The sequence below is a fragment of the Pseudorca crassidens genome, chromosome 6 (assembly GCF_039906515.1).
Source record: "Pseudorca crassidens isolate mPseCra1 chromosome 6, mPseCra1.hap1, whole genome shotgun sequence".
NCBI classification, from domain to species: domain Eukaryota; kingdom Metazoa; phylum Chordata; class Mammalia; order Artiodactyla; family Delphinidae; genus Pseudorca; species Pseudorca crassidens.
Window position 1 is genome coordinate 9,351,463 of NC_090301.1, and position 16,675 is coordinate 9,368,137.

The following is a 16,675-nucleotide window of genomic DNA, read 5'->3' on the forward strand; positions in this document are numbered from 1 at the left end:
AGATTAGAAGGAGAAAAGTATGTTCCCGAAAGAAGAGAAGGTCATGCACAAAAGCTTGAGAGACTGTGCCAGGTTCAGGGAGCTGCAGGTGCTTCCATGGGGCTGGAGAGCAGAGTGCAAAGCTGAGGAACAGGAGAAGGGACCTGGCAGAGTGGCAGATAACGCGAGGGGAGAGCCTGGAAGCAGACAGAGCAGTTTGGACTTAATCCTAAAGATAACTCGACCGGGTGGGGAAGTTACATGGTACGATAGCATTTTCCCATTCCCAGCATCCTCGGTAATGGAGAGGTGAAGGGAAGAACCCAGCAGAGAGCAGCAACATGGGCAGGAAGTGTGGTGGCTGAGCACTGGATATCTGTTTAAGAGACAGAATAATTTAAAAGATGAAAATAACGGGTATGAGAGAAATGAAAAGTCAAGATGAGCCCCAGGACAGATCCATTAAATTGCTCTTCCACTGGCATCCTCGGTTCCTTCGCACCCATTTCTTCCCAACAAACTCTTAATCTGGGGATTCGCCAACTTTTCTTATAAAGGGTCAGAGACTAAGTATACGAAGTTCTGCAGGTCACATAACCTTTGAAAAGGTAAAAAAAAATTCTTAGCTCAGGGGTGTACAGAAAGAGTCTGTGCAGATGGCACAGTGTGCTTCCCTAAAAGAGGCTGAGAGCTGGGCACTTGGGCCACAATTTGCTCCTCTGTCATTTTGTCCACATCACAACACTGCGGAGAAAAGCCGCATGGTTGGAGGTGTTCCGAGTGTATTTGGGACCGTTTTTTACACCACTTTCCTCAAATGATTTTCAGTAATAATCACATGTCATGGTCAGTAATAATCATTATTTTCTGATTTGCTCCTCTGTTTTAAAATTACTTGAAACAAAGAATAGATTTCCATTTTAAAGTCATTATTCAAATTCATGTATCGACTACAAATTTCACTTTCCAAACCAAAGTTTTTCACCTTGCAGTTTTGGCACTCTGTTTTGCTCTTTTAAATTTTAAACAAAACTAAAGTCTGCAGGTGGGCACATAGAGTGACAAAAGTCAAGTAGCTGGCATCCTGGTCTTCGTCTCCACCATCACTGTGCTGTCACGGTCCATCTTGAATGTCCTGCTAAAGGCAGTGATGTGTGACACCGCAGGCACTGCAGACCCAAACTGAGCCAAGGTGTGGACCAGCAGTTCTGAACTCTTCGGAACTTACTCTCAAAACAGATATGTGCATTCAGATTGCCAAAAGGCACATGAAAAGATGTTCAACGTCGCTGATAATTAGAGAAATGAGAATCAAAACTACAATGAAGTATCTCACCTCACACTGATCAGAATGGCCATCATCAAAAATCCCACTACTTACCATCTTTTCTCCATCTACCCCCTGCTTCCTCTAGTCTCAGAGGATGGGTCAGTCTTCCTGATCAAGACCAACCCTTCCCACCACCTCTGGGATTAGTCATTCTCTCTCTCCTTATCCTCAGTTTTTATGCATACACTCCATTCTCATCCTAAAAAATAAAACAAAACCAGAGACTTCCCCTGACCTGGCATCGTCTCACCTCTAGCTCCATCCAACCCCCTCCTCTTGTTTGAACAACTTGAGAGATAGATCTACGCAAAGCACAGGTCCCATCTTATCTCTTCCTTGTGCAAATGCAGCCACCAGCTATTCATTATGTACAGGTTAAACTCCAAAACCCTTATCTGGCACATAAGGCTCTTCAAGATCTAGCCCCTGGCTCCCTGGTAACCTGTATGCCGTTGTGGTACCCAAATTTCTGTAATCTGATTTCCAATTTTCTAAGCAATTTTCTAGCTTCCCAGGTAAATGCTGGGAATGGGGGTGGATGGAGGGGGTGAAAGTATGTCTTGTATATCAGACATAAATATCACCATTTTTAGAAGACTCTATCTCCCATTGTAAGATCATAAATTGGCCTTCTCCTTTACCAATCTCTCCTGAGTTGGGTTCGTATGAGTCAGTCCCCCTGAGGCTGACCCACTGTAGCTCTATTGAATAAATTGAACACTTGGACCCACAAAACTGAGAACCATAGCCTCTGCCAGGCGCCCACTCACCCGCCCCCAAGGCCAAGCTACCCTGTCTAAGGCCAGGCATCTTCCTTCTCTAACATCTTGTCAGTTTCCATCTCAATAAGGGACACAAGGCATGGGCTTTGGAGTCAGGAAGAGCTGGGTTCAATTCCTGGCTTCCTGTCTAGCTATTATATATACTACCTCCTGGCCATGAGAACTTGGGAAAGGTACTTCACTTCCCTGAGTCTATTTCCATTTCTTTAAAATAGCCATAATAATACTTACATATAGGATGACTGTAAAGATGAAACAGGTTTCATAAAAGCATTTGGTCCCATGAAAAAGTGAGGCGTGGCCCCAAATCTGCATAAGGACAAGATTAATCTAAAGGTTAAAGGTCTAATATGGTGGTGGGGCCACTTTGCTTCTGATGGGTAGGTAGAGCTTTCCAGAAAGATGGAGGTTCTTTTGTTTTGTTGTTCAATGAAATTATTTGTCATATGTATTTCAGAACATCTTGGAAAATGTATACAAGTCATGAAGACATTGGGTATGATTTTGAAGATGACCCCAAGGATAAGAAGACACTTAAACCCCACCCAGACATTGATGGCGGATGGGCTTGGATGATGGTCCTTTCCTCTTTCTTTGTGCACATCCTCATCATGGGCTCCCAGATGGCCCTGGGAGTCCTCAACGTGGAGTGGCTTGAAGAATTCCATCAGAGCCGTGGCCTGACGGCGTGGGTCAGCTCCCTCAGCATGGGCGTCACCTTGATTGTGGGTATGTTCACATGTGGCCCGTTGTAAAACTGAATAATTATAAAAATGACAGTTCCTCACTGTAAGTAATGTTTTATATTGTTGAAACGTTAGCTATTACATTTTAGTAGATGTTGCTGTTGTTTTTATTGTGGTCAAATGTACATAACGTAAAGTTTACCATTTTAACCAGTGTACAGTTCAATGCACATTCATCACCACCATCATCTCCAGAACTTTTCCCATCTTCCCCAAATAAAACTGCACACATTAAACAATGACTCCTCATTGCCACCTCTCCTCCCAGCCCCCTATCCCTGGCCACTACCATTCTATTCTCTGTCTCTATGAATTTGACTGTGCTAAATACCTCATGTAAGTGGGATCACACGAGATTTGTCCTTTTGTGGGATATTCCTATTCGAGGATGGTAAACATTTGGAGTATTTTAAAAATTGAGCATTAGAATTTTTGCCCCAACTCTGTTTTCTTAAGTGTTATAATTCATTACCTATCATTACAAATCTGTTTAACACATGAATATTTTTAAAAGATAAAAATTTTAGAGAAAACACAGTAAAAGTAAATAATCTTATTTCAGAGCTCTAATGTTTTAAATTTGAAGTATTGATCCTATGTTATTGAAAAATCTATTAAACTGTTTTTAGAAAGGTTACTGATATAGCTAACAGGAGGGAATAATAACATATTCTTGTATTTTGTAGTTTAACCACCTAGCAATCTATGAAAGCAATTCTTATCTAGTTGGAGATACTAAACAAGGAAATTATTATAAATATGATACGTTGCTATGGCTAATGTGTTTCAGTTTGAGAACTAAACAGCTTTTACTGCCAACTGCTATTTAATAAGCACCTATTATATACCAGGTGTTTTCCCTTACATCATCTCATTTAACTTTAATTCTCTCAACAGTACGAGGTAATTACCACTATACCATAAAGCTGTTCAATTCCTTTACTTGAAAGTAAAAGCCATATTTTTACGTATAATTTTTTTTTTAATTTAAAGGGTTCATGATATATTTTATACTAGAAACATAATAGGCCTCAAATCTCTTCCTAGTATTGTGGGAGTATGCGGATGACAGGCAGATGTGTGTTTGACGAGAGTCTGTGCCTTGTCAGTGATTTCCACATTGGTAATTAATTGCTTGAATTCAATTCAGAGATTTGTTGATCTTGGCTGGTATGCAGCCAATGTTATTTTGGATAATACCAGCGACATTAATAACAGTGTCAGTGCTAATGATAGAAAACAAGGACAGAATGTTATTTCTCAAGATGTGTACAGGGGGTATGTGTTTAGCACAAGGAATTATTACTGATCTAGTTTTTAAATTAAATAAGGGCATCATTATGTGTGTGAGAGAGAATTGTTGATACATCACTTTTGCCTATAACTGTAATGAACTGACTCCTCAAACCTGCCTTGGCCTTGTTCAAACCAGGACGGTTTATCATATGAGAAGTGCAGGTAGGTTAACCTCAGTGCAGGGAATTTGCTAGTTTTGTGTTGGATATAATTCTACCTTCTCAATAAGTCCGTAAAGGAAAACTGTGCTTCTAAAATATAGGTTGACCAAAAAGTTCGTTTGGGTTTGGCCATAAAAACCCTAATGAACTTTTTGGCCAGCCCAAATACTAAAAATCCAGTTTTCTTACCTTTTCAAAAATAAATGTTTAGAGGGTAGAACAAGATACTTACAGATTCAATCTAGAAAGTGTGCACATACAGCAAAAAAGAAGATTCAGCCAAAGACCAGGGTATTTGTCCCAATATTTTCCAAACCGTCTAAGAAGGTTGTCTTCGGTGTTACTTTGTGTTTCACAAGTTCTACAGGAATAAGCAATGGAAATCAGTGCTGAAATAATTGGATGTGGTTCTGAGGATGATCCCCCAAATAAGAACACCTAACTCATAGTGGGGATGAAATGTGATTGTCATCTTTAATTAGGAGGTAACTGTGGATTTTGAATTCTGTTTGAGAGTCCTTGATTTCCAGACAGTGGAACTTTAGATTGTAGACTAACCTTTCTTCAGGAAAGGTGTCTGCCAGATAGACATCTTTTGTCTTGCAGCTCAGAAATTATAGCACAGCAAGGCTCATAGTTATGTAAATGAAACGTCTTTTATTCTGTTTATCATGACCCTAAATTGCTATTCATTATCTAAGCTGCTGGTACAGGTGGCGGCAGATATGTTGTTTGCTTGGAAAAGCAAAAAGGAGCTCTCCTTTATTTAGCACTTACTACATGCCAAGTGCGTGTAATGTACATGATCTCATTTGATCCTACAGCAGCCCTGGAGGCCAGACCATCATCTTGATCTCACAGAGGAGAACATGCAACGCTCAGAATCATTAAGTAAATTACTGAAGTTAACTTGTAGCCAGTAAGTGTGGGACAGGCTTCAAACCTGGTCCACTGGACTCTGAAATGGTGTCCGCTATACCACACTGCCTGCCATGACGTTAAATGAGAACTGAAAATATGTTTGAAGTGAATAAATATAAATCGTTTTCATTTTCTAATCATTGTAAGGACATGGAGTTACCTCTTTCAAATTTAAAAATTCCATGAATTATGTTACAGAGTTAAAAGCACTCTGTTGGGCAGTGACTTGCACATGGGGAATTCAATTCATTCTTGTTTCATTCTTTGCTAGCATGGATTTCGCCAGTTCCTGCAGAAGGTCCCAATTGTTAAAAAAATGTAATCACCTTGGCGGTATCTACAACAGCCTTTGTGATAGCTCTTGGAGTAATTCTTGGTAGAAGCCATGTAGTTAGGGGTAGCTATAGGCTGCAAAAGGTCATTTACTTGCTAAGTAGATTTAGAGCAATGATTGTCTATCTTGGCTACACGTTAGATCCACCTGGGAGCTTTTAAAAACCATGCCTCTCGGGCTGCACCTGGAGCATTAAATCAGAATCTCTCGGGATGGGACCCTAGCATCAGGGCTTTTCTTTAATGATTTTTTTAAAGCTCCTAAGTGACTCCAACAGTCAGCCAAGGCAGAGAGCCATTGATTTATTGCAGGGAAGGGTTACACCAAGAGACCATGTATCCAATGAACTAGCTACTTTCATCCGTGATTGTATGCCAAGGCTCACCTCAGATTGTTTCTCTCCTCACCTGAGCTTTTTTCCAACCTGTGAGATGCTGGGATGGGCAAGAAGTCCTGACTTCCTCAGCATGTTCCTGCAGCAATGCGAGACTTTATTATGTGGGAAATGGGCCAAGATTCAGATTCCTTCTGAAGAGGAGAAAGTCTGACAAGGTGTATAATCTCATTCCAAAACAATGAATTCCTCTAAAAAAGTGGGAATCTTAGCCAAAGGACTGCATCTCAATCTTATTTTCCCCTCTCCTTAGACTGGGTGTGGAGTTCTTTTCATTTTGTTGAATGGCAATTCCATCATGGAGATGCCAACTGACCATCAGTAAACAATGCTTAGAAAATGAAACTAAGGATCCGAAACTTTGGGTCTGACTTTGTTTTTTTTTGATAAATCTATATTATGTAACCATGGAGGACTCAGAGCATTTCTGGGGCTGACTTTGCCCATCTGCACATCATAAGTGACTGTAGCTGCAGCACACAGGGTGCCAGAATCAATAAACTAAAAGCCAGACACCGTCATCATCTTAATGTTCTTTTCAGTAAAGCAAGCAATACTTTCTTTTTGATATATAGAATTCCTCCAGATACGAATATCTGTACTTATTTGGGAATTTTCCCCCTTTGTTCCCCCAAATGCTTCTTAATGCAGTGTTTCATAATCATGCAGCATCACAGAAAAACTTGCTTCTGGGTCCTTTCTGTAATGTGGGAAATATCATTCCACTGAACTGTCATGCATTGACCCTTCATATCTTAAAAGACCTATTAACAGCAAACCAATGAATTATGCATTTTTCTCTTTTTTTAACCCACTCATCTGAGATTTGAAGTGGTGAAGTGACCGTGGGTTTAGGAAAATAAAAATATTTATAGAGAAATAAAAGACATTCTTCAACTTATGGTTTCTGAATTTCAGTTCCCCCAGTAATTTCCTCAGATGTTTATATCCATGTGCTTAGCTTATATATTGTTTATATCATGTGCTTATTTTATAATATACATAATACAGTATATTTGTATAAGATGTTTACTGTATTAAGTCTATTCTAAGAGGTTTATCTACTGAATTATTTTCTGTAATACAGCAGGGTTAATTAAATTAGTAAGTCTTTATCTTCTTAGTTTTCAGGATTGGATCCTCTCAAAATCACTAGACAAAAAAAAAAAAATTTATTAGCAGACTGTACCCAACTATGTACATGAATATTGTTAGAATTGTAAAGGACAGTTTTATTTCAGTTTGGACTACAAGAGGAAGCTCCTTAGACTTCAACAAGTTTTTAACCGGAAATAGTCCCACCTGAACATAGGGTTTGATAACTATATAAAGTAATAATGATCAAAAAATAAGATGATGTTTAAAATGCAATGCTGAGTACAGCCTTGAACTGTGTTACTAAAATACGGATTGCTATTTGGATAAGGAATCACTGACCCGAAGGCAAGCATTAAGCTTCAATGACATCAGAAGCTGCCACAAAATCAGGAAGGAAACAAAGAGGTTGACGAAAACTAGAGCGTCATATAAAGTAAACAATGAGAAAGTATCATATACTGCATTGCTGTGAGTATTGGCAAATATTGTACAACCAGGGGTAGACCTGAATGTCCACACAGTGTCATAAATGCATAGCCTGATGGGTCCAGGCAGGGACTGAGAGTCAGCAGAGGCTGAAGTATGTATGAAGCAATGGAGTTCTTTCCGGCTTGGTTTGCATCTGGATATCCTCATGAAAGCAGGCTATAGGTTCCTTTCTTGAAGCATGGAGGTCCTGAGAGCCCCCCTTTCTGTACTCCCTTTAGATCTACAGTAAAAAACTAAAATGTATACAGAGGCCAAGCAAGTAACGTAAATGAGGGCAGGATGTCAAATACGAGGCTGCAGGGAAGGGTGGAGACTGCAGCAAACTAGAGAGGGCGTGCCACAGCAAAACAGGACCAGCTGCTGCACGGGTCCAGCTGCTCCAGACTGTGTGGGAAGGTATTCTGTGTGGCCACTGGATTTTTGTGAATAATCTTAATTTTTAAATGTTGGCAACTGATTCAAAACGTTTTTAAACTTTGTTCTGGATAAACAAAATGCACCTACAGGCTGGATGGAGCACCTAGACCACTAATTTAGGACCTCTGCTGTAGACAAGAGAATGAAATCAACTGGTCTGTTTATTTCAGGTCTGTCTGCCTTGAAAATCTAGAACCTTGTGCTCTCCAGTGAAGTTACTGAAACCTATCTTTGCACGCCAAAAGCTTTCTGCACATAAAGCAGGGGTGTGGTTTTGGTTTGTTTTACTTGAGAGCTCTAGTAATATTGTATTCTTTGTCTTCATATGAGGACTCCCTAAGAAAGTAGGGAAATAAAATGCCATTAGTCATTTTAGTCATTCTTTTTTCAATGTTCTGTGACAGGACCTTTCATTGGCTTGTTCATTAACACCTGTGGGTGCCGCCAGACCGCCATCATCGGAGGGCTGCTGAACTCGCTGGGCTGGGTGTTGAGTGCCTACGCTGCAAACGTGCATTATCTCTTCATTACCTTCGGAGTGGCAGCCGGTAAGCGTAGTGACTTTCTTAAACTTGCCTTTATTTATTTATATTTTTGGCCACACCACGCGGGACCTTAGTTCCCCGACCAAGGATCGAACCTGTGCCCACTGCAGCGGAAGCGTGGACCCCTAACCACTGGACCACCAGGGAATTCCCTTAAACTTGACTTTATATGTTTCTATTGGGCATTTTGGCAATGAATTTCACTGTAGAGAAAAGAGACCCATTAAATAGTTTGTCCCTTTGTCTCCTCCACCCCAACCCAACCATATCCTATCCTCCAGGAAATACTTTTTAATATAAGATATTAAATATGCCTTAAAGGGGCTTCCCTGGTGGCGCAGTGGTGGGAATCCGCCTGCCAATACAGGGGACGCGGGTTCGTGCCCCGGTCCGGGAAGACCCCCACATGCTGCAGAGCGGCTGGGCCTGTGAGCCATGGCCGCTGAGCCCGTGCGTCCGGAGCCTGTGCTCCTTAACGGGAGAGGCCACAACAGTGAGAGGCCCGCGTACCGCAAAAAAAAAAAAAAAGAAAAGAAAATATGCCTTAAGCGTGAGGAAACGGCCTAACAGCTGTACTTGGCCTTCCTAATAGATTTTAATTAAATTTTCTATACCTGGTTCTAAGTGCTAGTCCCTTCTCTTGTAACAAAACGGACATATTAATAACATTCTCTCATTTAATAACTGCAGAATCCAGCGTGAATCAGAGAAAAATCATTTTCTCCTTCACCCCTGTTCAAATTAATGGAATAGCAGCAAAACCCACATAGATGTAGAGACTCTAAGAATCAAATCCAGAGCAAAGTGTCAGTCCCCAGGAGATATATAAAAATTGGCTGCCAGGCAGCACAGTTTGCATATCTGTTCTGCAAAATGTATTCCCGGCCATAATTTCCTTTATCAACAGGTAGCAGAATGCACACAGGTAAGTAGTTTGTTACTCATACAATTGTATTTCAGTGAACCAGAGCCAGCCTGACTTTTTTGAGTACAGAGCTATAATCCTAATAAGTGGCACACTGATGGCAGTGTTTGCATAAGAGTTCAAAGTTAGAGTTTGCAGTTCTTGCTTTTTTTCTTCCGCTTGCTATCTGTGTGACTTTGGGAAAGTTACTTAACTTACTTATGCCTCAGTCTCCTTATCTGCAAAATGGGATGATTGAGTGCTTGGTTTACGGGGTGGTTGAAATGATTACATGAGGTCATCTGTATGAAGCACTTAGCACAATGCTTGGCACATAATAAAGTCTTGAGCAAACGTTAGCTAATATATAATTGTTATTGTATATAACATGTTTATCATATTATAAGCTTAAGTATATGCTTTTATGGTAGCAGGAGACAGTGAACATAAAAACTCACTGTCCATATAAGTTGACAAGTTGGTTCTCTGTAATGTACATCTATCCACATATACACCTAAAGCACTTCTGTATCCTGTGAAGCTGAGTTTGGAAACCATTGATCTGAAGGACTTGATAACAGCTCTTAAAGAACAACTCAAGATGTTCTCCCTGAGGCATTTTAGAAACTTTGCCCCATAACAGTCCAATGAATAGAGCTGGCACGGGGATTTTTATATTATAGGTGAGGAAATAAACTCCTTCCCCTGGGACTAAGGAGCCACACTGGGGTCTCTGGGCAGACATGTGGGAGCCCCTAGGAACTTGATCCGTGGTGTTTGGTTACATGGATTATGACTTGGTCCCCATAACTGGGACTTGAAATTTATTCCCATCATCTAGAGATGTCTATGGTTAGACTCTTTGTTTAAATGGAATTTTATTTCTTGCAGTTAGTTGCTTATTGGTTCTCAAATAATATGATCTCCATATTCATTCATTTGTTTATTCATTCACTTATTTAATCAACAAATATTTAGGGATACAAGGAATTCGGAAAAAAAATCAGGAGGCCAGTGAAAGGAAAGTGTTTCTTGAGACACTTTATTGCTCCCTCTTTTTAATACAGGAAACACCCAAAGAAAGTCTCTGAAAATAAGTGTATTCACCTCCTCCACAAATATATATATATAATTATGTTTAAGTGGAAAATCCAGCTAAATCAGTTAGCTTATATACCGTTGGGCTGTTGGTAGTGAGGCATGGTGAAGCTGATTGACCCCTATTTAGTATAAAAGAAAGAAAGTTAGAAGCAAAGATCTGCAAAAAGCAAGTGACTGAAACAACAAAAAAATAAAGAGATTTTTAAATAAAAAACAAAAATTTTTAAAAAGCAACTGATATATATATATATATATCACTGTACAATAATGTATGTGTGAAAGAGACTTTGTTGACATCTTTCTTCATTACAAAAAACATTTGAGGCAGATTTGTTTGTATTTGTTTTTTACCATCTAGGCAATTAAAATTGCATGGATGTCCTCCTATTAAGCAGAAAACTAATATCTGTTTGAGCGATCTTACTTAGCCAGGAGAATCTGGACAAATTTCTTCAGCTTTGCCATTTAAGAGATCCATTCTCTTAAACTTGGCTTCCGGAGACAGCTTTTCCCTGCTGTGCATGCTTTTTACTCAGAACCACAGGATCTTCTCTCTCCCTCTGGGCCGCCTTCTGCCTGGCTTATCTGGGTACAGGCCCGGCCTCTAAACCTGAGTGTGGTGAAGAATTGTTCCAGGACCCTGCTTGACCACTGGGCTTGAGCCTCAGTATCCCCAAGGCCTGTTCTATATGCTCATAGAATAATTGTGCTGATTACGAATCACAAAGTCACATTAGGAAGGGGAGATGCTGTTAAGGACATGGAGAGGGTAGTAGATGCTTGTAGCATTAGGAACGGATTTTTCTTCTCACACATGGGAGTGTTTATTATTAAAACGAAGTTATAATTGGTCCTACTCTTATGCTTTGCCCCTCAATTCAGTTCCTATTAGTTATTTCATTCCGCTGCTGTTTAGACATCCGTAACCACATTAAATTTAGGTTGCTGGTCGTTGTCAGGGACAAATCAAATTTTAAAAAGTAAACTTTTGTACCATCAGCAAAATGCAGAATGGACAAATTTAACAGACAAGTGATCCAGTTTCCTCAACAAGTAAATTGAGAGAGAAAAAAAAAAGAGAAAGTAAGACTTAAAATATGTATCAACAAATAGCAATGTGTGGGCCTTACTTGGATCCTGATTTAAACAAACTTTTTAAAAATATGGTCATTTATGAGAGAATTGGAAATTTGAACACCTTTGGATATTTTGTGATATCAAAGAATTATTCATTTTTTTCAGATAAGATACTGATATGATTATGCAGTTTAAAGAATTCTTCTATTTAGAGATTTATACTAAAATATTTGCACATGAAATGATATATTTGGGATTTGTTTCGAAATAATATGGAGGAAGGAGTGTGTGTGTGTGTGTGTGTGTGTGTGTGTGTGTTGGGGTAGAGGCGGGATTGAGGCAAGAATTGCCAGGAGTTGATAACGGTTGAAGCTGGGTGATGGGTATGTGGGAGTTCGTTAAACCACCTGGTTTTTAAAAGCTTACTCTGAATCTGATTCAAACTGTTTCATTAACCAATAGCCCGTTATAAGTGGTAAGAGGGTAACATTAATTGACAGTGTGCTATCACATAGGTGTATTGCACTTACGTATACATCAGGAACACAACACCAATGAGCTGCATGTTTAACTGACTTGGTCAAGGTCACATGGTTACTTATGGGGAGTGGAGCCAGGATTTAAACCCAAGGCCAGCTAGGTTCTTTCTACTACACATCTCCCCAGTACAATCATAAGGACAATAATACTGTGCCACAATAGTTAATATCAAAGAATTTCTTGGTTCTTTAACAAATAATTATTTTTTCAAAATAACCACTGTTACACTAATTTTTCAGCTGAGTATTTTGTACCTTAACTGTGGAAGTATCAATTTAACCGGTATGAGAAAGGTGTCTATTATTTCAAAATATGATCACTTCACTTTCCCAGAGAACTTTCTTTTATTCATTCCATTCCTTTGTTATGTGCCAGGCACAGTCCTAGGTGCTTGGAAGAGATGTATTGGAAAACACAACATAAGAAGATCCCTGCCCTCATGGAGCTTATAGTGGTAGTTGTAGGGGAGAAGGGGTCAGATCATAAACAACACACACAATACAAAGTAAATTATACTGTCAAGTACTTACTATAGGAAAAAAGAAAAGTAGGGTAAGAGAGATTGGGAATGGAAGTGGGGGGCAAGAGAGGCTTGCATTTTAAAGTAGGATGGTCATGGGCTTCCCTGGTGGCGCAGTGGTTGAGAGTCCGCCTGCCGATGCAGGGGACGCGGGTTCGGTGCCCCGGTCCGGGAAGATCCCACATGCCGCGGAGCGGCTGGGCCCGTGAGCCATGGCCGCTGAGCCTGCGCGTCTGGAGCCTGTGCTCCGCAACGGGAGAGGCCACAACAGTGAGAGACCCGCGTACCACAAAAAAAAAAAAAAAAAAAAAAAGAAGCCATTGGGCTTCATTTCTAAATATTAGGAAATTAGAGATTTCTGCCTTTTGCGGACTTCAAACCCATAGAAGTTAATTCAGAGTTTGGTTCAGAATTAAGGGTAGCCGTTTTCTTCATCCTCTTCTACCCCGTCACGCAAATGATTGCTATGTTGCTGCCCTCGCTGAGGCTTGGCAGGTGGCTTGGGGACCCGCCCCTGCTTTCGCTGGGAATTACTTAGAAGCTGGCTTAATTGTTCTTAAAACAAGGGTGTCCATCCGAGGAGCAGTTGGTTGAGGATCACTGGCCCCTGACAGTTGCTGTAGATTATCATTGCTCTAAGGTAAATAAAGGAGGCAGGTTGCTTCTTGGAGCTTATTTTAGAAACTGAAGCAAAATCCTTCTGCAGCAATGTGCTGGCAGCCGGGCAGATGAGCAGTTTAGGATGAGAGGCCGTGCAGGCAGTGGAAAGGGACCAGACTTCTGCAGCTGGGTCTGAATTCCAACCCGGATTCTCCAGTTACCTGCTGCAGGGTCTGGTGAAAATGTCTGAATCTCCGTGAGGTTCAATGCCCCCTTTTATAACCTGGGTATAACCACAGGTAGCTTTTGGATTATTGTGAAAAGTAAATCAGATAAAGCCTGAAAAGCAACTGGCACATCCTCACCACTCAGTTAGTGGTAATTGCCATTATGTTTGCATGTATGACCGCTCTGCTCTCCTTCCAGATTCAAGTAATTCTGAAACTATTAAATGATGCGAAACTAGGGAAGCTTCTCGGCTTTGGGGAGTGCTATTGGTCCAAGTCTCTTTTCTCCTATCAAGCTGCTATCCTAATGTCAGGAGGTTGTGAGCATTAGAACCGTGTGTGGCCCCATGACCACCTGAAGCGGGGCTTACGGTTTCCCTCTGTGTGTACCTAGAAGTTAAGAACACAACCCTCAACCTCTTGGCTAGCATTTTATTTTATTTCATATTTATTTTATTTTTAAATTTAAATAGGCTTCATTTATAGAGCAGTTTTAGGTTCAGCAAAATTGGGCAGAAAGCACAAAGCCCTCCCAGTACACCCTGCCCCCAATAGACACAATCTTCCCCACCAGCATTTTAATTCTGTGCCCGTAAATCACAAACCGTTCCTATTTTCTAAGAAAGATACAATTAAAAACCAGAGATGCAAATGCGTATTAGGTGATTTTGACATCTAGTAGCTACGTATCCTTATAGGTACATTTTAATTCCTTTTATTCTTCTAATTCATTTGGGAACACATTGGCCCATTCCTGAGGCTTCTGTAAATTGCCTGGAGTCACTCTTCATCCCCTTGTACATGAGTACTTTCCTGTGTATTAAGTGCAATTAGCAGCAGAGCCCTCAGAATCCATTCATTCTTTCAACAAATCACTAAGCACACACTGCATTTTCTGAGCAGTGCCTGGCATACCAGGGGCGGTAATACAGACACAGTCCTGCCCTGGTGGAGCTTATATTCTGATGTGAGAATGCAGACTTATTTTATGTATTTAATTCTTTTATATATATTTGTTATTTATTTATTTAATATAATAGTTTATTATTATTATTATTATTGGAGTGACCTATGCTGAAAAGCCTGTTGGGGGAAATGATGGACTAGAAGTGGGCTTCTTTGGGTGAATATTGGTACTTACCCCTCGAGCTCCTTTTTTACAATCATGATTATATCTTTGTTTGAAAGAAAAGTTATAGAAACTAACATAATGAAATGCAGATGCTCTTTAAAGACTGCAGATTCGGGCTGTGGCCATTTACGCTGTGCCGTGTGCCTTTTCTTCCCTCTCGGGTGCGCAGGCTTTGGCAGCGGGATGGCCTACTTGCCGGCCGTGGTCATGGTGGGCAGGTACTTCCAGAAGAGGCGCGCGCTCGCCCAGGGCCTCAGCACCACCGGGACCGGGTTTGGCACATTCCTCATGACGGTTTTGCTCAAGTACCTGTGCGCAGAGTACGGATGGCGGAATGCCATGTTCATCCAAGGCGCGGTGTCCTTGAACCTGTGTGTTTGCGGGGCGCTCATGAGGCCCCTCTCTCCTGGGACGGATGGAGACGACCCAGAAGGGAAAGAGCCACACGTCCTCCCGGCTCACTCCACCGAATCTGTTCGGTCCAGTGGACAGCTGGGCGGAGCGGAAGAGAAGGGGGGCGGCCCCGGCACCGAGGACTCCCTCGGGGACATGCCAGCCCAGGCGTGCCACGAGAAGGCTGCACACAGAAAGGACATGTGCGCCTTTCGGGTTCTGAAGACCGTGAGCCGGCTGACCATGAGGGTCAGGAAGGGCTTCCGGGATTGGTACTTGGGCTATTTTGGGACAGCCTCGCTCTTTACTAATCGGATGTTTGTTGCCTTTATTTTCTGGGCTCTGTTTGCATACAGCAGCTTTGTCATCCCTTTCATTCACCTCCCAGAAATAGTCAATTTGTATAATTTATCAGAGCAAAACGATGTTTTCCCTCTGACTTCGATCATAGCAATAGTTCATATCTTCGGAAAAGTGATCCTCGGCGTTGTGGCCGACTTGCCTTGCATCAGCGTTTGGAATGTCTTCCTGATGACCAACTTCACCCTAGTCCTCAGCATTTTTATTCTGCCCTTGATGCACACGTACGCTGGCCTGGCAGTCATCTGTGCACTGATAGGGTTTTCCAGCGGTTATTTCTCCCTGATGCCGGTGGTGACTGAAGACTTGGTGGGGATTGAGCACTTAGCCAACGCGTACGGCATCATCATCTGTGCTAACGGCATCTCTGCGTTGCTGGGACCACCTTTTGCAGGTAAACCATTCAAGGCTTTAAGAGCTTAGAGTGCATGTAGAAAGTCGTGTTCTCATTTGTGTTAAAAGTCCAGGATGAATAAGAAGGAAGTTTCCATTTGTGTACATGGTCCTTTTTTTTTTTTTCCCATTCCTGCCCCCAATTTCTGTTATAAATTTTAGCAAGTTAAAGGTCATTCTTTCATATAGAATGTAGATGAACTTTTGATCCCTAACCTGTGAGATCAACGGCTAGGCTGGTAAAGCGCACGGTGGAATAGTGCAGAGCCCCTGCCCCGTCCGAAAGAGACAGCCTCCACCCTGCTCCAGCTGATTTCCATCACCAAGAAATACAGAAAATCATTACTAGCTCTTCTATGGTTAGCCCCTCCCCCCACTGTCCAAGAGAAGCTAGGACTCTGCACTCTTAGGTAACGTCTCCAAATGTTCAAAACACTGTGTGTAGGTCCAGCAGAGCACTTCCGTGGATGTAGCCCTGTAGTCGTTTCCTACTGGTGCTGTAATAAATTGCTACAAACCTAATAGCCTAAAACAATACAGATGTATTATTTTACACTTCTAGAGGTCAGAAGGCTTAAGTGCATCACAATGGGCCACAATCAAGGTGTTGGTGGGACTGCGTTCCTTCTGGAGGCTCTCAGGGCAAATCCATTTCCTCGTCTTGTGCAGTTTCTGGAGGCTTCCTGCTTTTGGGCTCCCGGCCCCTTCCTGCATCCTCTAAGCCAATATCATAGCATCTTCTCATCTCTCTAATTCTGACTCTCCTGCCTTCTCCTTTCACTTTTAAGATGCTGGTGACATTGGGTCCACCGGATAATCCAGGATAACCCCCATCTCAAGGTCCTTAACTTAATCACATCTGCAAAGTCCCTTTTGCCACATAAGGGAACATTTACAGTTCCCAGGGATTAGGAAGTGGGCATCTGGGGAGAGTTG

The 16,675-nt window shown here is 41.5% G+C and overlaps 1 protein-coding gene across 4 annotated transcripts in view; it reads left to right on the top strand.

The window, feature by feature from the left end:
• Nucleotides 1–16,675, top strand: part of SLC16A14 (solute carrier family 16 member 14) — a 37,192-nt gene that overhangs the window by 10,049 nt on the left and 10,468 nt on the right. For all 4 annotated transcript variants that reach the window (XM_067740288.1, XM_067740287.1, XM_067740289.1 and 1 more), the window contains 3 exons: nucleotides 2,549–2,820; nucleotides 8,352–8,495; nucleotides 14,763–15,740. In XM_067740288.1, coding sequence (XP_067596389.1) covers nucleotides 2,562–2,820; nucleotides 8,352–8,495; nucleotides 14,763–15,740 — 1,381 coding nt within the window. In that variant the 5' untranslated portion in view covers nucleotides 2,549–2,561. The remainder of the gene's footprint in view (nucleotides 1–2,548; nucleotides 2,821–8,351; nucleotides 8,496–14,762; nucleotides 15,741–16,675) is intronic.